This window comes from Polypterus senegalus, chromosome 4, assembly GCF_016835505.1.
Source record: "Polypterus senegalus isolate Bchr_013 chromosome 4, ASM1683550v1, whole genome shotgun sequence".
Taxonomy (NCBI): Eukaryota; Metazoa; Chordata; class Cladistia; order Polypteriformes; family Polypteridae; genus Polypterus; species Polypterus senegalus.
The window spans coordinates 123,111,868-123,131,404 of NC_053157.1; the positions used below are offsets into that span (position 1 = coordinate 123,111,868).

The 19,537-nt window shown below is 38.6% G+C and overlaps 1 protein-coding gene across 9 annotated transcripts in view; it reads right to left on the minus strand.

Moving 5' to 3' along the window:
- The window catches only part of kiaa1109 (KIAA1109 ortholog), a 388,609-nt gene that overhangs the window by 178,365 nt on the left and 190,707 nt on the right, over positions 1 to 19,537 (minus strand). For all 9 annotated transcript variants that reach the window (XM_039751238.1, XM_039751239.1, XM_039751244.1 and 6 more), the window contains exons 25-31: positions 18,406 to 18,525; positions 11,765 to 12,045; positions 11,272 to 11,522; positions 10,242 to 10,500; positions 9,172 to 10,018; positions 7,367 to 7,437; positions 2,543 to 2,716 (exon numbers count right to left, since the gene is read on the minus strand). In XM_039751238.1, coding sequence (XP_039607172.1) covers positions 2,543 to 2,716; positions 7,367 to 7,437; positions 9,172 to 10,018; positions 10,242 to 10,500; positions 11,272 to 11,522; positions 11,765 to 12,045; positions 18,406 to 18,525 — 2,003 coding nt within the window. The remainder of the gene's footprint in view (positions 1 to 2,542; positions 2,717 to 7,366; positions 7,438 to 9,171; positions 10,019 to 10,241; positions 10,501 to 11,271; positions 11,523 to 11,764; positions 12,046 to 18,405; positions 18,526 to 19,537) is intronic.

A 19,537-nucleotide genomic window follows, 5' to 3' on the forward strand; every position in this document is an offset into this window, starting at 1 on the left:
AAAATGAGCCTGGACTTGGCCAGACTCCAAGACCAGGCTATTTCTAACAAGTTTGCACGCAGTTTGTGCGAGGAACTTTGAGATTTGGGTACGACTGCCGATCCTAATGTGATGTAGGAGACCTTCCATGACAAGACCCTGAAGGTTGCTGAGGGTTGTGTTGGTGTTACCGGTGTTCCCAGAAGGAGGTATTTCATCTCGTAGGGCACCCTGGATATCATCGAGAGAAGTCGCAGCGCAAAGCTCAATGGAAACTCTGGTTTGTAGCGGGAACTGAGAAGGACGGCTGTGAGGGCTCTGAGGGCAGATAAAGAGGCGTTTGTTAGAGGAATCTGTGAGCAAGTGGCACACCATCTGTGGTCTAGTGACCCACGTCCTGCTTACAGAGGAATCGAAGCATTCCGCACATCTGAATCTGTTCCTCAGACAGTCATAGTCAGGGCAGCTGATGAAACGGTCTTTACGGATGACACTGCAGTCGTGACCCGCTGGGCTGGCTACTTTAAGCAGTTGTTGAAAGCTGATCCTCTGGCTAGGACGTTGAATATCTCTGGGTCCACGGTTCTTGAGGCTGATCCTCCAATTAGCTGTGAACCACCCAATCTCACTGAGATTGCATAGGTGGTGAGCCAGCTGTTGGCTGCAGGGATCTGTGGTATCCAGGGTGAACTTCTCCAGGCTGGTAATCTTTGCTTCCATTTGGGAGACTGGTATTATCCCAACTGACTGGAAAATGGGACTTGTCGTCCGTGTCTGGAAAGGGAAGGGTGATCGCCTGGACTGCAGCAACTACAGGGGGATAACACTGCTCTCTGTGCCGGGTAAGGTCTTTGCTAGGGTCATCCTCAATATGATCCGTGATCACTTGCTCACCTACCAGCGATCGTAACAGTCTGGTTTTACGCCTAAGAAGTCTACCATCAACCGCATCCTGGCACTGAGGGTTCTCATAGAGCGTAAACACGACTATCGGCAGAGTTTCTTTGCAGCCTTTGTTGATTTTTGCAAAGTGTTCAACTCAGTTGATTGAGCTGCCCTGTGGGACATCCTGAGGGTTTGCGGGATCCCTTCAAGGTTGCTAGATTTCATGGCCGGCCGGTACACTGGTACTGTGAGTGCTGTGCAGAGTGGAGGCAGGACCTCTGCATTTTTCTCAGTTGATTCTGGGGTTTGTCAGGGGTGTGTTTTTGCTCCTACTCTGTTCAATGCTTTTATGGACTGGGGGTTGGGCAAGGTTGGTGAAGAAAGATTCACAGATCTTGATTTTGTGGACGATGCTGTGATCTTCGTGGAGTCAATGGAGGCTCTGATTGAGGTGCTCGAGAGACTGAGCAAGGAATCTGAGTGTCTGTGCTTGCGAGTGTCCTGTATAAAAACCAAGATCCAGGCCTTTAATGACCTTTAGGGCACAGCCATCAGCAGTGTGTCTGTTTGTGGAGAAAGCGTTGACCTTGTCGAGAGGTTTACTTACCTTGGCAGTGACATTCATGACTCTGGTGACTCTTCCTATGAAGTCAGTAGACAGATTGGGAGAGCATGGGTGGGTCATAAGGTCGCTGGAAAGGGATGTGTGGTGCTTCCGATATCTATGCAAAAGGACAACGGTCCAAGTCTTTAGAGCTCTGGTGCTTCCTGTCTTGCTATATGGTTGCGAGACATGGACACTATCCAGTGACCCGAGACGAAGACTGGACTCCTTTGGTACTGCGTCTCTCCAGAAAATCCTTGGGTACCATTGGTTTGACTTTGGGTCGAATGAGCGGTTGCTCATTGAGTCCCGAATGAGGCACATTACCTGTGTTGTGAGGGAGCATCAGTTATGGCACTATGGCTATGTGGCGCATTTCTCCAAGGGTGATCCAGCTCATAAGATCTTCATTGCTGGGGACCCAAGTGGCTGAACCAGGCCAAGCGGTCGCCCATGTAACACCTGGCTGTGGCAGATAAGAAGGTCATTTCCAGAGAGTGGGACTGGACCGCGTGTCTGCCTGGGGGGTTGCAAGTCGGGGTCCTGTTTTGTTGTGTGATGGGTGTGGCAACGCACTATACCAGTGCATGCTCCCCAACTTGACTTGAATGCTTGCCTACACAGTGAAAGTAAGCTCACCAAGCACTGCTCACTTGAGCTGAGGCATAACACCACCACCACTCACTTTCCCCAGCTTTGTAAGCCAATCCAAGCCAGGACACTTCTGAAGACTCGCCAGTGGTCACACACCCCAATCAATCAATTTTAGCTGCAAATAAATGACACCAAAATGGTTTCATGTAAGTGCTCTCCACCTTTCCAAGCCCTGTACCAGAATTTTCCTATGCTTCTGCACATAGAGAAACAAATTTTCATCCCTTCTGTAACTCAAGTGCCAACAGTAAAAATTTTGCTGGTCATGAACCAACATTTTTTTGCAATCCGAAACATGAAGATTTGCTGTAAATATTTTTTTTGTCACTAAGACACTAGCTAAACTAATGATAGCCACGCCAGAAAAATAGCCAACCAGGTTAACTCCAATTTAGATAAATGTTGTCAATGAGTGCATACCTGTCCAAAGCTTCTGCCACAAGAGGTGTTAAAACTACATCCACAGATCCCTTCACTTCTACAATAGCAGTAGTTCTAGTTTGTGAGACAGGCTGATCCAATGTCCAGTCCTCAGTGAGGGTTTCTTCATCTATATTTTCAGTAGGTTTCTTGTCTAATGGTGTATAAGGAGTGCTAGAAAAAACAAAACAATTACAATCAACTAATTTGAAACTAAAGAGAGTAATGTAGAAATGGAGTTGTTCATGTACGCACCTACACAATACATGGCATATTGAGTTTTGTCAATAAACATAAAATGCATATCTTAGTTGTATGAAAAGCAGAGAAGAAATGAACACGCAATCTCTAAACACACAATGGATAGGCTAAAAATTGAACTTATGATCCTTACATTAACTGTTAAATTGCATAATTCCCTAAATAAATTACCTTTTTTTACAAAATAATACACTACATGGACAGGTCAGATTTCCTTAAGGCTCAACGAAAAGCAGCTTAAATACTTATCTTTTGTCTCTCTTTTTCCTTCTCATACTTTATAGAGGGAGAGAGAGGGAAAGCAAAAGAGAAAGCAAATACTAATTCTCACAAGAACATGTTTGTCAAATTAAGCTTTCTCCATAAAATACTGACCACCTCAGGTCCTAAGGCCTCATTTATAAAACCTTGCTTAAATTACATACTACAATTTTGCTAACACTAGAAAGGCAAAAACGGTGTAGGCACAAAAAACAATGAGTTTGCAAAACTGTAGGTATGCCAAGTCCCATGTCAAGTTCCTTTACAAATAAATTTCAATCTCAAATGAACCTAAATACACATTTGTGCGTGAGCTTTTAGTCACTCCTTGTTACCTCCCACCAGTACCCATGTATGGCTTTAAAAAAGAAAAAAAGGAAAAAAAAAAACAAAACTTTTTGAATATTCATGACCTAATCACCATATCAATTTGGCCACATTCCTGAGTGACATCTTTACTTATTAGATGTATTACGGACGTTTGACAGACTTTAAGAAGTGGCCAGGGGGCCTGCCGCCAAGCCCCAATGGATGCATTATGTCAATAAAAAAATGTAATATAAAAAGGTTTTTTTTTTTCTCAATTGTTAAGGCCACAGTTTATGCAAATATGTTAATCAATGAATTAGGTGCACAGTGATGCAGTGGTATCACTGCTGCCTCATAGTAAGGAGTCTGAGAACCATGTCCCAGGTGCTCCCTGTGTGCAGCTTGCATGTGGGTCTACACAGGTTTCCTCCAGTTTCCTACCACAGTTGAAAGGAATGCACATTAAGTCAATAGGCAATGTAAAATCATTCCCTTGGGGTGTGTGTGTGTGTGTGTGTGTGTGTGTGTGTGCTCCTTCTAGGATTGGCTCCAGCAGACCCCTGTCATGGATAAATGGGTTTAGAGGATGGATGGATGGATGGATGGATCAAAGATTAATATATTTTAGTCCCAAAGCCAACATTCACTTGAAAGGCACCAAACAGATAGAGAAATACTCTTCAATTACAGGCTAGTTCACTGCTTCAGATTTAGCTTCAGAGAGGCTGTCTTGATTGAATGTTATATTCGGTATTTTCCTGTTTTACAAGGCCAAAAGACGCTATTGGCAAAACAGATTGTCAGTAGTCAGTATAAGTGATTGAAAAGATTTATTGCCTGCATGTACAAATAATGGTGTAGCGGTCTAAGAAAATCTGCATCACATGTCACTCATACCACTGCTGCAAAATATTAATAAAAAATGTGATATCTGTCTCTTTGATGAAACACATAAATAACAAAAAACACTTTCAAATCAGTTAACTAAGTCACCCCGAATACAACACTATGCATTTATTTTACAACTTCTAAAAATAACAAAGTGCTTATTTTGCCACAATTAAAATACAAAGACAAACAAATTTAAAAAAAAACAAAAAACAACACTTTCACTCACAAATAAATATTATTATTGGTATTTGTGTCCTAACTCGTGATGATGACTTACTTTATAAGCTGGTGTAGACATCAGACAGCCAACTAAATTACAGAGACCAAGAAGAAATCACGTAATCCCTGTTCTGTTACTGGTTTTAAAAACCTGCACTGTCCTGCAGCCTGGAGTCACTAAAATGTCAACACCAAAAAAGTCTCCGTAGGGCTTACGAACAGTCAAACCTTAAAAACTTTTAAGCCGATTTCCATGCCAAGTTCATGTTTTATAATTTCTAACTTTTGTGCAAGAAATGGCTTACGCATATTTCTGAGCATAGCCAAGTTTTATACATTAGGCCCCTGGTGGCCACTGCAGGACTGAAACCAATTAATCCCATCTGATACACAGCACTAGCTTTTAATAAATCAAGCATGTTGCCTACCAGGTTCATGAAACCAACTACTACATTAACAGTTGACAGAAACACTTGCAAACACATAACATACAGCACAGATACAGGTGCTGATCATAAAATTAGAATATCATGACAAAGTTGATTTATTTCAGTAATTCCATTCAAAAAGTGAAACTTGTATATTAGATTCATTCATTACACACAGACTGATGTATTTCAAATGTTTATTTCTTTTAATTTTGATGATTATAACTGACAACTAATGAAAGTCCCAAATTCAGTATCTCAGAAAATTACAATATCAATTAAGACCAATGCAAAAAAAGGATTTTTAGAAATGTTGGCCAACTGAAAGGTATGAACATGAAAAGTATGAGCATGTACAGCAGTCAATATTTAGTTGGGGCTCCTTTGGCCTGGATTACTGCAGCAATGCGGCGTGACATGGAGTCGATCAGTCTGTGGCACTGCTCAGGTGTTATAAGAGCCCATGTTGCTCTGATAGTGGCCTTCAGCTCTTCTGAATTGTTGGGTCTGGTGTATTGCATCTTCCTCTTCATTATACCCCATAGAAAATCTAAGACGAGTTTGCTGGCCAATCAAGAACAGGGATACCATGGTCCTTAAACCAGGTACTGGTATTTTTGGCACTTTATGCAGGTGCCAGGTCCTGTTGGAAAATGAAATCTGCATCTCCATAAAGTTCGTCAGCAGCAGGAAGCATGAAGTACTCTAAAACTTCCTGGTAGACGGCTGCGTTGACCTTGGACCTCAGAAAGCACAATGGACCAACACTAGCAGATGACATGGCACCCCAAACCATCACTGACTGTGGAAACTTTACACTGGACCTCAAGCAACGTGGATTCTGTGCCTCTCCTCTCTTCCTCCAGACTCTGGGACCTTGATTTCCAAAGGAAATGCAAAATTTACTTTCATCAGAGAACATAACTTTGGACCACACCGCAGCAGTCCAGTCAAGACACTTCTGACGCTGTCTCTTGTTCAAGAGTGGCTTGACACAAGGAATGCAACAGCTGAAACCCATGTCTTGCATACGTCTGTGCGTGGTGGTTCTTGAAGCACTGACTCCGGCTGCAGTCCACTCTTTATGAATCTCCCCCACAGTTTTGAATGGGTTTTGTTTCACAATCCTCTCCAGGGTGCGGTTTTACCTATTGCTTGTACACTTTTTTCTACCACATCTTGTCCTTCCTTTCGCCTCTCTATTAATGTGCTTGGACACAGAGCTCTGTGAACAGCCAGCCTCTTTAGCAATGACCTTTTGTGTCTTGCCCACCTTGTGCAAGGTGTCAATGGTCGTCTTTTGGACAACTGTCAAGTCAGCAGTCTTCCCCATGATTGTGCATCCTACAGAACTAGACTGAGAGACCATTTAAAGGCTTTTGCAGGTGTTTTGAGTTAATTAGCTGATTAGAGTGTGGCACCAGGTGTCTTCAATATTGAACCTTTTCACAATATTCTAATTTTCCGAGCAACTGAATTTGGGACTTTCGTTAGTCGTCAGTTATAATCATCAAAATCAAAAGAAATAAACATTTGAAATACATCAGTCTGTGTGTAATGAATTAATCTAATATACAAGTTTCAATTTTTTAATGGAATTACTGAAATAAATCAACTTTGTCATGATATTTTAATTTTATGACCGGCACCTGTATACCTACCCCCCGGTGCATAAACTCTTAATCACATGCCACCGCCACATCAAGCCATTTCCAAAAACCTAGTACTTCAGTGTAAACTATCAGGAAACCCAAATATAGTTTTAATAACATTATCAATAAACTCAAATTACTGTATTTTTTATCCAGCACAAATGACTTAAGAGGACAAAATAACAGTTAAACTGAGTGGTAGCACTCTCTCATAGATTATAACATTTTTATCACTGGAACAGGCACTGTGTAAAGCAGTCTGGAGATCTGTGTACTGATAAATATGTTTGTAGCCTTTGATCAACTACATCTTAAATGTGGAATTTCCTGAACACACTCTTTTTGTACTTACAAGTTAGAAACTTTTTAAATAGAAGCTTCCTCAATCTCCCATCAACATACACCTTTTAATATACAGTTAGTGTTGAGGAGAATATCAGTGATACTTCTAGAATTTAACAATTGATGACAGTGACAGTGTGCATTTCTGGATGATCTCAGGCAAACACTGAGTAAAGCATCTTTGTATTAACACTGTATGTAAGGAAAAAATGTCAATCTGTGCAAAACATGAACTGTGTATTGTACATATCTTTCTGATTAAAATTATTCTAAATATATCATAAAGAATAACCAAGAACCTATCATTGTCTATGGTCCTTAATCATTTCATATTTTTGCTTTACATTAAAATAATTGACCAAGTCTATTTATACAGATTAAATTAACGATATTTTTCAACATAATTAACAAATGAAATAATAATTTTCTTCAAAAAGTGTGATGACAATTATATGGCTTACCTTGAAGTTGACCCCATCAGTTGGACACCTCTATCCAGCAACGAACTAGCAGCAAGACCATGCTTCACAATCTAAAAAAAGTATTTAAAAAGTACTGTATATGCATAATTTCAAAAAGCGTGAATAAAAAGAAAGTAAAACGATCCCGATTTTAAACTTTACATTATTCAGACATATGCAGCCTGATATATATAAAACTCTACCAATGTTATGCCAAACAAGCAAGAGCTTTTCTGAAGAAATAAGCTTGTAAAAAACCTCTTTTGAACTCAGTGGTAACCTGACTGTTAGCTAATGAACATCATCCCTTTTTATTATGAATAACATATTATGGTTACATAAATCTGTCACAGCCTTTACATCTATTTAAATTTGGGGTGTGATAAATTCTGTACATAAGCATCATTTGAAATTTTTATCTTAACTAGGTGACTGATAACGCTAAGCTAAAATTCAGCATTTTGCAAAAAAACTTAAAATTTTGTAAATTAGGAATAGTCCAAAAGTAATGTAGTCTTCATGTAAACAACAGTAAACTGCAATTAGTATTCCATACATCAATTTTTTGCCTACTTTGTCCAATTCATCACACGCTACTGATGGTTGATAAACACAAAATACCATCCATTTATAAACCAACTGCATATGAAAATCTAAAACCTAAAAGTTAAATCTTGAGCTGATCTGTCATTGCATCACTACTAAGTACAGATGTTTCAAAGTACTTTGTATATACACTCACCAGCCACTTTATTAGGTACACCTGTTCAACTGCTTTTTAACGTATATATCTAATAAGCCAATCACACAGCAGCAACTCGATGCATTTAGGCATGTAGGCACTGTCTAAACGACCTGCTGAAGTTCAAACCGAGTGTCAGAATGGGGAAGAAGGGTAATTTAAGTGACTTTGAATGTGGTATGGTTTCTGGTGCCAGACGCACTGGTCTGAGTATTTCAGAAACTGCTGCTCTACTGGGAATTTTCATGCACAACCATCTCTAGGGTTTAGAGAAAATTGTCTGAAAAAGGGAAAATATCCAGTTAGTGACAGTTCTTTTGGGTGAAAATGCCTTGTTGAAGCTAGAGGTCAGAGGATAATGGCCAGATTGGTTCAAGCTGACAGAAAGGTAAAATAGCTCAAATAACCACTTGTTACAACTTAAAGTATTCAGAAGAGAATCTTTGAATGCACAACACATTTAACTTTGAAGCAGATGGACTACAGCAGAAAAAGACACCACTGGGTGCCACTTTTGGCCACTTCTGTCAGCTAAGAACAGGCGACTGAGGCTAATATTCATATGGGCTCATCAAAATTGAAATATAGACGATTGGAAAAATGTTGCCTTGTCTGATAAGTCTCAATTTCTGCTGCAACATTTGGATGGTAGGGTCAGAATTTGGCATCAGTAACATTAAAGCATTGATCCATCCTACCTTGTATAAATGGTTCAGGCTGCTGGTGGTGTAATGGTGAGAGGGATATTTCTTTGGCACAACTTGGTCCCCTTAGTACTTGGATTTAATTAAGTAATTAATTAACAATACAGTTAGCTGGTGTGTGTCATCACAATTCACACTAGAAGATGCAATATTCAAAATACTGAACAAAACCATCACCCAGTCCTAAGAACCCTGTATCAGATCAGCATAGCAACACCCCTACTAATATCAACTGGAACTACAAATAGTTAGCATGGCTTACTTAAGCCCAACCAGGATACTAAACCAGCCATATCACCCAGCCCTAATATGAATACAATGAATACAAGAAAAAAGCACATACAGGTTAGTGTGCCTACCTTAAATGTTGGAATGGACAGCTGGTCAAATGATGAGGAACTTTCCTCACTGGTTGGAGTGTCAAGATCCAAGGGTCGGTGTAGTGATGATTTGGATGTTCTTTTGTTTGTAGGCTGTTTGACTGACCAGTTAAACACTTGATAATGAGAAAGATAATTCTGGTAGCAGGACATTGCATGTAACTGAGAACTGACTTGTCCATTTTCTTGAGCTTTTGATACATCTATAGAATACACATGCTCTCCTGGCTCTTCCTCTACACCTAGAGCAGAAACAAAAGAAGCCTGGGAGGCATGAGTTGGTATAGGTAAAGGTCTTGACTCATGGCTAAACTCTCCATTAAGAGTGTAAGTCAGTGGTCCTTCAGCACTGTGATAAAGAGAACTTCTGCTGTAGTCAATCTGCAGAGCTTGCTTTTTTTTCTTTTTCCTTCCTGGATAGGTACCAGGTCCTTCATCACTGCTGATTGGTTCAAACTCTTCAGCTGCAGAGAAATAGGCCTCACTTTCTGCCATTGACATGCTAGAGTCCATTGAACGATACTGATGAAAGGATGTTGAATCAGCAGATGGTGTAAATGGAAAAGATCCAAAGCTCCTCCTTTGTCTAGGAGAATCTAGAACATTTTCATCACTTCGGGACACCTCACTACTGAACTGTACCCCTGCAGCTGGAGGCTGTTTTTCACAAAAAACTGCAGCAGACAAGCTCTTGGTGCTTCCAAGTCGAGTGGAACAGACAGAAGCTTGACGTTTAAGTGGAGAACGTAGAGGGGAGTGAATGGTAGATCTTTCTTGGGTGCTGCTAGGGGATACGGACATACTGTCAGTTACATCAACTGGAAACCTGAAGTTTAAAAAAACAAATGACAAAAACATTAAATATATAAAATAGTATACCTGTTTCAGATTATCATTTGATTCATGTTTCTGAATAACAATCACTGGTCTCTTGTTTGACACGAGTTGCAGTATATAATGTGATAAAGAAAACATTTGATGCTCATAAGAGTTTGAATTAGTCAATTCACTTTTGTTAGGTAAAGAACATTTTAAATTAGTAGACTTACTCTCCATTTAATCCTTCTTGCTTATGAATGGGTGGAAAATCAACAGGTACCATGCGTTCCTCAGTGCTGGGGGATGGACTGTCCTTTTCACCACCCAATAGAGGAAGAGCAGCACTGCAACTGCTGGTTTCTTCCGAGGAGGAGGAAGAGCTGTGAGAACGCAGTGGAACTTGCAGGCTTAACAAGTGACTTTTCTTCTCAAGTTCTGTACCCAGTGACCGTGAATCCCACTCCTTTCGCTTTGATCCATTTGACTTACCTTATTTGAAAAACAAAACATATTTTTTTACCATCTATCTCAGGTTATTTATGTATTAATAGTGTGACTGAACAGGGAATTTTCTGGATAAAATTGGTGTTACCTTTAGTTTTTTTTGCAAAATTTTGGCACCTGCTGACTAATTATATATATCTTTTTATGACAGGAATATTATGGTACATTTTTGAACCGTTGTTCCTTTGTTAGGTAGAATGCCCAGAGGGGACTGGGCGGTATCATGGTCTGGAATCCCTACAGATTTTATTTTTTCTCCAGCCGTCTGGAGCTTTTTTGTTTTTTCTGTCCCCCCTGGCCATTGAACCTTACTCTTATTCGATGTTAATGTTGATTTATTTTTTATAATTATGTCTTTCATTTTTCTATTCTTTAATATGTAAAGCACTTTGAGCTACTGTTTGTATGAAAATGTGCTATATAAATAAATGTTGTTGTTGTTGTTCCTTTTTTTTTTTAATCCCCCTAGAAGAGTTCTTGAAGTAACTATAAAGTAGCTACTGGGAGGAAAAAGAGGTATATATGTGATGTATGATTAAACACAAAATGTGTTATATTTTAAAGCCGGAAAACAGTGTGATATAGATTTCATTAATAATGAAACTTATAATTGCTTATTCTAAGACATTAAACTAATCAAACATGTAAAAAGCTCTGACAGACATGAAAAAGCAACTGTAAGTAACAGATCCTATACCAAGAATAACAGCTGCTAGAAAAAATTACGCTAGAAAATAAAAATATTTCTACTCGTACCCTCTGAAACTTTGGATATTTCCTTCATGATAATCCATTCTCCTGGATGCAAAAGAGACTGCCCATAGCACATATCAGAGTCTACACTTGAATTAGAAAATGCAGAGCTGCTGGAAGGTGTCATTTCATCCAGCCTGAAAAAGTCTACACCTATGGTAGTGCCTCCAAAAAAACGACATCCTCCTAAACAGCCACATTTATTTTTGCTTCTTCTGTTTCTGGCAATATCTTCTGGCCAAAGGAACCAGAGTCTAAACAGACAAAATATATAACAAATACAAAAGGTGAACATCACTTATCAATATAAATTAAACAAAATTAATTACAATAATAAAAAAAGAAAAGAAAAAAGAAAACAACTGGGATAAGATGTTGTGTCACATATATGCTGAAATGTGCAAATGAGTATTATTAACTTAATTCATTTCAATATATGAAACAAAGCAGTTATTTCACTGGTATATATATACGACTCTCTAACACATAAGCTTACCTTTTACTTCTACTATCGTGCAATTCCAAAAACTGTCTCTGCACTTCATATTTTGAAGGATGATCCGCTGCCAAAGCAACATCTGCTGTTATCAGTCCAAAATTAACAGAACCAGCCTCCAGCCAATATGATCTGCGAAGAACTGAAGGCTGGACTCCTAGGCGACTATTATCCTGAAGTTCAATATACTGACAGATATGGATGTCTTGAGCAACTGCACTGATTCCCTCTCCAACAGCTTGGTTATGTAGATTACAATTAGCTATACGAATGGCATTTGTCTGGAAAATAAACAATGAATGTGAGTACATAAAAGTTTCATTCTGTTTATTTAATGCCACACACTGAACAAATATTTTTTAGACATTAAATCATTTTTGGAAATACCATCATATTGTTATAAAACATATAGCAACTTTTCTAATAAAGTGCATTATAAGTCACTCCAAGCAGAAATTAATAATCTAATTGCAGTTACTTTAACCACAACCATATAAGCATTCACAAAAATTATTTCAAGTGTTTTGCATTCCAACTTATGAGATAGACCAGAACTTGCAGATTTTCAGTTTTAAATTTGATGAGTAACAATACTATCAAGATTGTTTTTCTTAAATTGTAAAATTAGCTTTAAATTATTTTTTCTGAAGCAGTGGCAGACTTCATAATGACAACCCTTTTCACTTCAAAGATGAGAATATTAAATCTCTCTTGAAATTCTTCAGAACACTTTCCATAAAATATCTTAATGTCTTCTTAGTTTTTGCTTTCACCTCTTGGTATTTCCAAATTTATTATTTACAGCATCTTCACAAGTCATTTAATGTTATAAATCATAGTGATCCAATGTTTATGTCAAAGACTTTGTAATATTCCGAATAGCCTGTCTGAATTGAGAGCTTATTCTAATAGTGCCGGCAATATAAATACTGAGAAACTTTAATGCTATGTTTGAGGGTCACAGCCAAAATAGTAGCCAAAGTAAAAGATTGTTAGGAAATCTGCTATCGAAATACTGTGGAAAACTCAAGTAGTCCATAAACTCAAAAGTGATCAGAGTGCTGTAAGACTGAGTGAAGAAGGAGGAAAACTAAATTAAGAATGCGATATAAAATTCTGAGGACTCAAATAACCAAATAAAACACAGAACTTTAACTTAGGACTCATTTATACTTCACGCTAAGAACGCGTACGCACCAGCATCATGGCCGCCACACGTTCCCAGCGTTCATTTGACGCGTCCTCTGAGCAGGTCCTCAGAAATTAACACGAGGCGTGCGTGAGTTGCAGTACCAGCAAAAAGCCAGGGGGTGCAGTGTGCTAAAAGTTGGAATGCGACGTCTAGAGTCTCTGGTTACTATCTACATGTGACGGAAAGCTGCTTTGCAGATCCTACGAGATCGATGCGCGCGCTTCAGTGTTTGATGAATGGTTCGATGTGGTGAAGCAAAATGCCGGCATACAAATGCATTTGTGGTGCTTTTATATTCAAGCATCGCATATTCCCGATCGTAATGGCACAATGCATTTTAAAAGTCTCACATACCGTCTTCTGTGCCGTCTTTTTTTTCTAGGGCTTCCTCCTGACCGGTCAGCAGCAGCAAACAGCAATAGATCGCCACACAGAACACATTAAATGTATGATATTCCAACTCTCTGTATATTTAGAATCCTAAGATTTATACTTCACTAGCAGAATACCCGCACTTCGCAGCGGAGAAGTAGTGTGTTAAAGAAGTTATGAAAAAGAACAGGAAACATTTTAAAAATAATGTAACATGATTGTCAATGTAATTGTTTTGTCACTGTTATGAGTGTTGCTGTCATCAAGGATTTGATTATCATTATTTCTTTCAATCAGGTTCGTGTTTGGAGGACGTGTTGTGTTCAAGTTACATTCCGTGTTTGTCAACTGTTGTAAAGATAACAGGTTTCATTCATTGAAGTGTTCACTACCCAAATAGCTACTCATGAATCTAAGATGTTTAACAGGCATTCCCGGTATTAACTTGTGGATTTGCCTGCAAATATTTAGCGGCAGCCTGTCTATGAACTTGTGGAATCGCCTGCAAGTATTTAGCGACAGTATGTCTATTAACTTGTGGATTTTTCTGCGAGTATTTGGCGGCAGTGTCACAAAGTTGTTTTCGTCTAACTGCATCACAAAATGTACCACAACGTCTGACACGCCTCCTTTTTACTGTTTTCTCACAGCTTGGATTACTGCTGTCATAATCGGTTTGAGTTTCATGGTTTGTTTCAATTACGACAGTATTTGAGGGACTTGTGTTGAAGTGACATTCGGCATCTGACGAGCATTGTAAGCATACAACCAGCTTCATCGATAACTTCGCATCCAGCTTTTGAAAGTTTAAACATTCATAAACATCAAAGTGTCCACTACTGAAATTGTCACATGTGAATCTAAGATGTTTAAGAGGTATTGGCGGTTGTCGAAAGGTGTAAAATATTTGGCCATTTCGGTACACTTGAAAGCGACAACCGAACAATTCAGCAGCAGCCATCAACTCACATGCAGAAGCATAGGTGAAGGGCTTAAGCATTTCACTCTTCTAGTGCTCCTGTGTAGTATAATTATCTCCTGTACCGTCATCAGTCCACACCTTGAACCTGTCCCAGTCATTCAATACATAAGACACAATGTCCCTCCGGATATCAAGAGTGAGCCTGATATGGCCGTGCAATATGTAACACAGAGAATGGAAAAGGCAGGCGGCATCTCCGGGCATGGAAACCACTCGGTAAGAGACAGATCTTTGATTGATGGTGATCACCTCGCTAGACATCTCACCACCCAAATCTCTACTTGTAAATCTAAGATGTTTAACAGGCATTCCCGGTATTAACTTGTGTATTTGCCTGCAAATATTTAGCGGCAGTGTGTCTATGAACTTGTGGATTTTTCTGCGAGTATTGGCGGCACTGTGGTAGGTTGGCACCCTGCCCTGGATTGGTTCCTGCCTTGTGCCCTATGTTGGCTGGGATTGGCTCCAGCAGACCCCCGTGACCATGTATTCGGATTCAGCGGGTTAGAAAATGGATGGATGGATATTTGCCGGCAGCGTCAACGGAAGTTGTTTCCGTCTAGCTGCATCAGAAAATGTACCTCGATGTCTGACATGCCTCCTTTTTACTGTTTTCTCACAGCTGCTGACGGATGGCCTTATATGGACAGGCATTCAATTACGTGGGAGGCGTGGGGATGGGGAACGCAATATAGGCAGGCAATCAACTACGTGGGAGGTGTGGTGATGGGGGACGCAACTCTGCCTCACACGGCGACCGACCTGCAGGCTATGGACATATATAAGTACGTAAATAGGATTCAGTTATGACCGTTACGCGTAGAATTTCGAAATGAAACCTGCTTAACTTTTGTAAGTAACCTGTAAGGAATGAGCCTGCCAAATTTCAGCCTTCTACCTGCACGGGAAGTTGGAGAATTAGTGATGGGTGAGTGAGTCAGTCAGTGAGGGCTTTGCCTTTTATTAGTATACAGTAGATATCACTTTCATGTTGAAATGCATTAAAGTATGTATGTCATATTTTACAGATAAATCGTTAATTTCGTTTAAATAATGAATACTGTTAATAATTACACACGAGGGGGACACGGTGGCAGAGTGGCAGCACTGCTGTAATGCAGGTAATCACGTCGCTGGTATTCTCTGCATGGAGTTTGCATGTTTTCCTTCTGGGGTTCCACAGTGTGCTCAAGTTTCCTTCCAAAGACATGCAGATTTGGTTACACTAAAATGACACTAGTGTATATGAGTGCTTGTATTCACCTTGCGATGAGCTGATGCCCATCCAGAGATTGTTTCAGCCTCATGCTCAATGCTTGCTCGAATGGACACATCATTAAATATCCTTTTCAGAGATATTGCAGTAAGATGTCATCGGAATTTAATGGGTGTTCTAGGCAATTCATAACACAGTGAAGCCGAACCAGTTCCCACCGTGATAATATCTCGCACTGCCACCTGGTGGATTCCTCCAGATTTACAGAAAGTATGCGCACAAGTATAAACAGTACAACGCTTGTGTAGCAGGAGTGTCCGCTGCAGCATGCGTCACATCGTGTGAAGTATAAACCCAGCCTTAGGAGACATTTCTACTCTTGTAAACTTACAAATGAAAATGTGGAAAATTCAAGAGTATTGTTTTCAACCATATTAAACCCAGCTCCTTTGATGCAATGGATCCTGAGAGCTTCAGAGGGTACAAGTGAGGCATCTGCAGATTTTTTTAAAGAAAAAAGCAATATAGAAGTGGAGAAGGACAAACAAACTGTGATTGTATTCACTACACTCTTGGCACGCAGACTTATTTTGCTAAACTGTAAGAATCCGAACTCTCCTCTTTAAAGTCAATGGGAAATCGATTTGTTATACTATTTGAAATTTGAAAAAATCAAATACTCAGAGGATCTGTACATGGCAGGATCTAATCAATAATATTTTAGAATAAGCTCTCAAATCATGGAGGAAGCAATTATTTCCGCATTTCTTTTTCTTCTCCATTCATCTCTATTGGCCAATCAAACTCATCAATTTAGGTATGCTTACAAGCCTTAAGCTTTACCCTGTTGGCCATGCTCTTTCTCTCAGGGGTGGGGGTCGACTTGTTCTCAATCCTATTTTTTGTAAAAATTGATCAATTTGTATGGAATGATTACAATAAAATTAATAAAAAGAAGAACAAAAAGAATAAAGCAATATAAAATGTAACATAACACAGTCCTCAAAAGCAAACCTTGTTGAAACTCGGTGTGCTCCATACAATAAATAAACTCCTTTACTAAACAGATTTACCAGAATACTGTCAATTAATTCCATAGCTATAACTGTCTACTTGTGTCACTGATCCATTTCCAACAAGCTTTTCTTGATTCTTCTATGTTAGGCACTTTTAGATCTACCACTAGTCTGCCTTTTTTAAGTAAAATTCTAGAAAAAAAAAAAGTTTTTCAGCAGTAAAATGATTACTTGGATAAAGCTCTATTATTAATAAGGATTAGTCAGAGTTTAGATCAAATCATAGTACAGAAAATTGTAATGATATGGTGGTGTATGAAGGTACTAACAACAAACTGTATCTGTTCTTTTTCTCTTAGACGGAGAACAGTATTTGATCACATTCTCATTAGCCACCTTAGTCCATGGCTGGGTTTTTATGGTAGTGCTTAAAGATGTTTTCTGTCTTACCTAACAGGTAGGAAATTCTTTCCAAGTTATAATAATTGTACATCAGAAATCCATGATAATGTACAGTATATGTTATAGCACAGGAATTAATAAAGAGCTCACTATTACAATTACTCGACATGTTCTCCCATTAGACTGGATTTACATTCCCTAATTTGTGAGCCATGGCGGCATTGCAAGTAGGATGTGGCCAACCCCCAGCAAAACCCTCACACCACATATGGCGCTCAATTCACAGCGGCAGCGTCACAGGTGGGTCATGGCCAATCCCGGACAACCTCCCCAATTTTCACTTGTGATAGCCCGATACCTTTTACGGGGAACAGGTTCCAGTTCAAATGATGTGACAATGTAATATGTGCAAATTGAAGAGGGGCTTCTCTGTTTAATGTCTTGTGTTTTCCATAGAATGACAGAATGAAAATGGATACAAAAAAAAAATAAATAAATAATGTGAGGTAAAATCCTCATAACGACGAGTGGACAGATTTATTTTCAGTAAATTGGATCACTGTGTTGCACTACTAACAGTACCAGCTAAGAAAGACCTAAAGTGGCTGTAGATAGTTCAAAATAAAGCAGCAAGAAACGTAACCAAAAAAATAAAATCAAAGCAGATTTCATTGGCTTTAGTATCATTACACTAGTTACCTGTGTCCTTTAGAATTTAGTTTTAAGTATACTTAATTAACAATCTTGCTTCTTATATTTTGAAATGTCTATCCCTTTACACTCCCAATCGCTCTCAGTTGTAATCCGAGATCTTCCAACACCGGTTTGCTTAATATTCCGAGACCCAAATCATCTTTTAAAACTTTCACATTTGGGGCTTTACCATATAAAACCTGATTTATAAAAATCAGTTAAGCTCGGGTAGTTTGAGTATTTAGAAAGAAGAAATTAAGATGACATGCATGGGTGTAACAATGTAAAAAGTAAGAAAAATATCATAAATAAAACCATCATTAGCACCTTGGAATTTCACTTCACACTGTACATCGTCACAAGAAACATAATAAGCAAAATCTTAATTTCAGCAAATTGTATATTAATGTCCTATGTGTTGTGTATGTGCTGTGGCCCATGTTTGTATTTGAAGTGTGAACTATGAAGGACCAGTTTAACATCAAGGGATCAAACATATTTGGAGAGGTTTATACATTTTTCCTTCAACTTAATAAACTTTCAGAATCCAACTTTAGGGTTATAGAGAGCAGAATTCTAATTTAAGAGCATCTCACAACCACACTGGGGGGACTGGTGCTTGGGTTTTGTCCATCTTAAGACATGTCCTGCATCAATTTATAATGCAGTCCAACAAATGTTAGATCTCTCATCAGTACAGTAAGAACCCAATAAAAAAAAAAGTTTGTCTGATCTATAAACCAATGATGCTTGAAAAAGATATGTTACCTTAATATTGGAAGCACATCCTTGTTCAACAACAAATAGGTCTGCTCCATCAATAGCTATGCGAGTCATGGTGTACTTCAGCTCCTCAGAGGCAAGGCATGGGCCAGGGACACATGGCAGCTACAGTTTTAAAGTAAAAAAGCTATTATATGACGAATTCAAAGAATGGTAAAACATACAATTTTTTTTTTCACTTAATTCATTTATAAAGCTTTAAATATTTTGTTTTACATATAAAACTTTTGGAAGGGTGCAAATTACACTTGCAATTATGTTTTTCTTTTTTTTCTATTACATTTATTTTAGGCCTATCAAGGCACTTAAAAGTATAACTTTTGAACTAATCAATGAGGTAAAACACTCTACCAAAACCTAGACAGTTACCCGATTCCCTCTCTACACCCTTCAGATTCTTCCCTTCCATTCTGTGCCAATGAAATGCACAACACTTTGTATTTCCATCATACTCCAATTTGTGGTGCAGAAAATACAGCATGTCTATAATGATTCACACTTTTAAAGTTTTCTTTTCCTTTTCTTAATACTTGTCACTTGTAATATCAAAAGCAAATTCAAGAATTTAGCATGACATGCTGTTTTGTATAAATAAGAGATAAAAGTTAAAGACAGAAATGTACAGTTTCATGCATAAACAACACAAAAAAGTAACAAGGCAGATAAAATGCATGCTGGAGTATGACATACTTCCTTAGCACAGCCACGCTGCCAGCACATGATTGCTGTGCTGCTTCTCTGATCCACACACTCAGTGTAAATGAAATCCTCTCCTGTGATCCTTTCATCATGGTGTCATACTCATTTACATATTTTTTAAGACACAGTTATTTTTTTAGAATTAACAGTTAAAGTAATAGGTAAGAATTCTTCTTCCTGTAATGTACCGCATAGAACTGTTTTGTAATGATAAACTGGGAAAAGAATGTGAATGCTATTTTGCGATCAAAAATTTTCGTAATCAAAGATCACTTCTACCTTTAAGCAAAATACCTGTGTCTAATTAAAAATGAAAACTGAGAAATAGACAATTTGGAATTTTACTCATTAATAAATTCTGAGTTTTATTAAACCCACTTTTAATACCCAGAGCATACCCCTGTATATTTTACCTTAT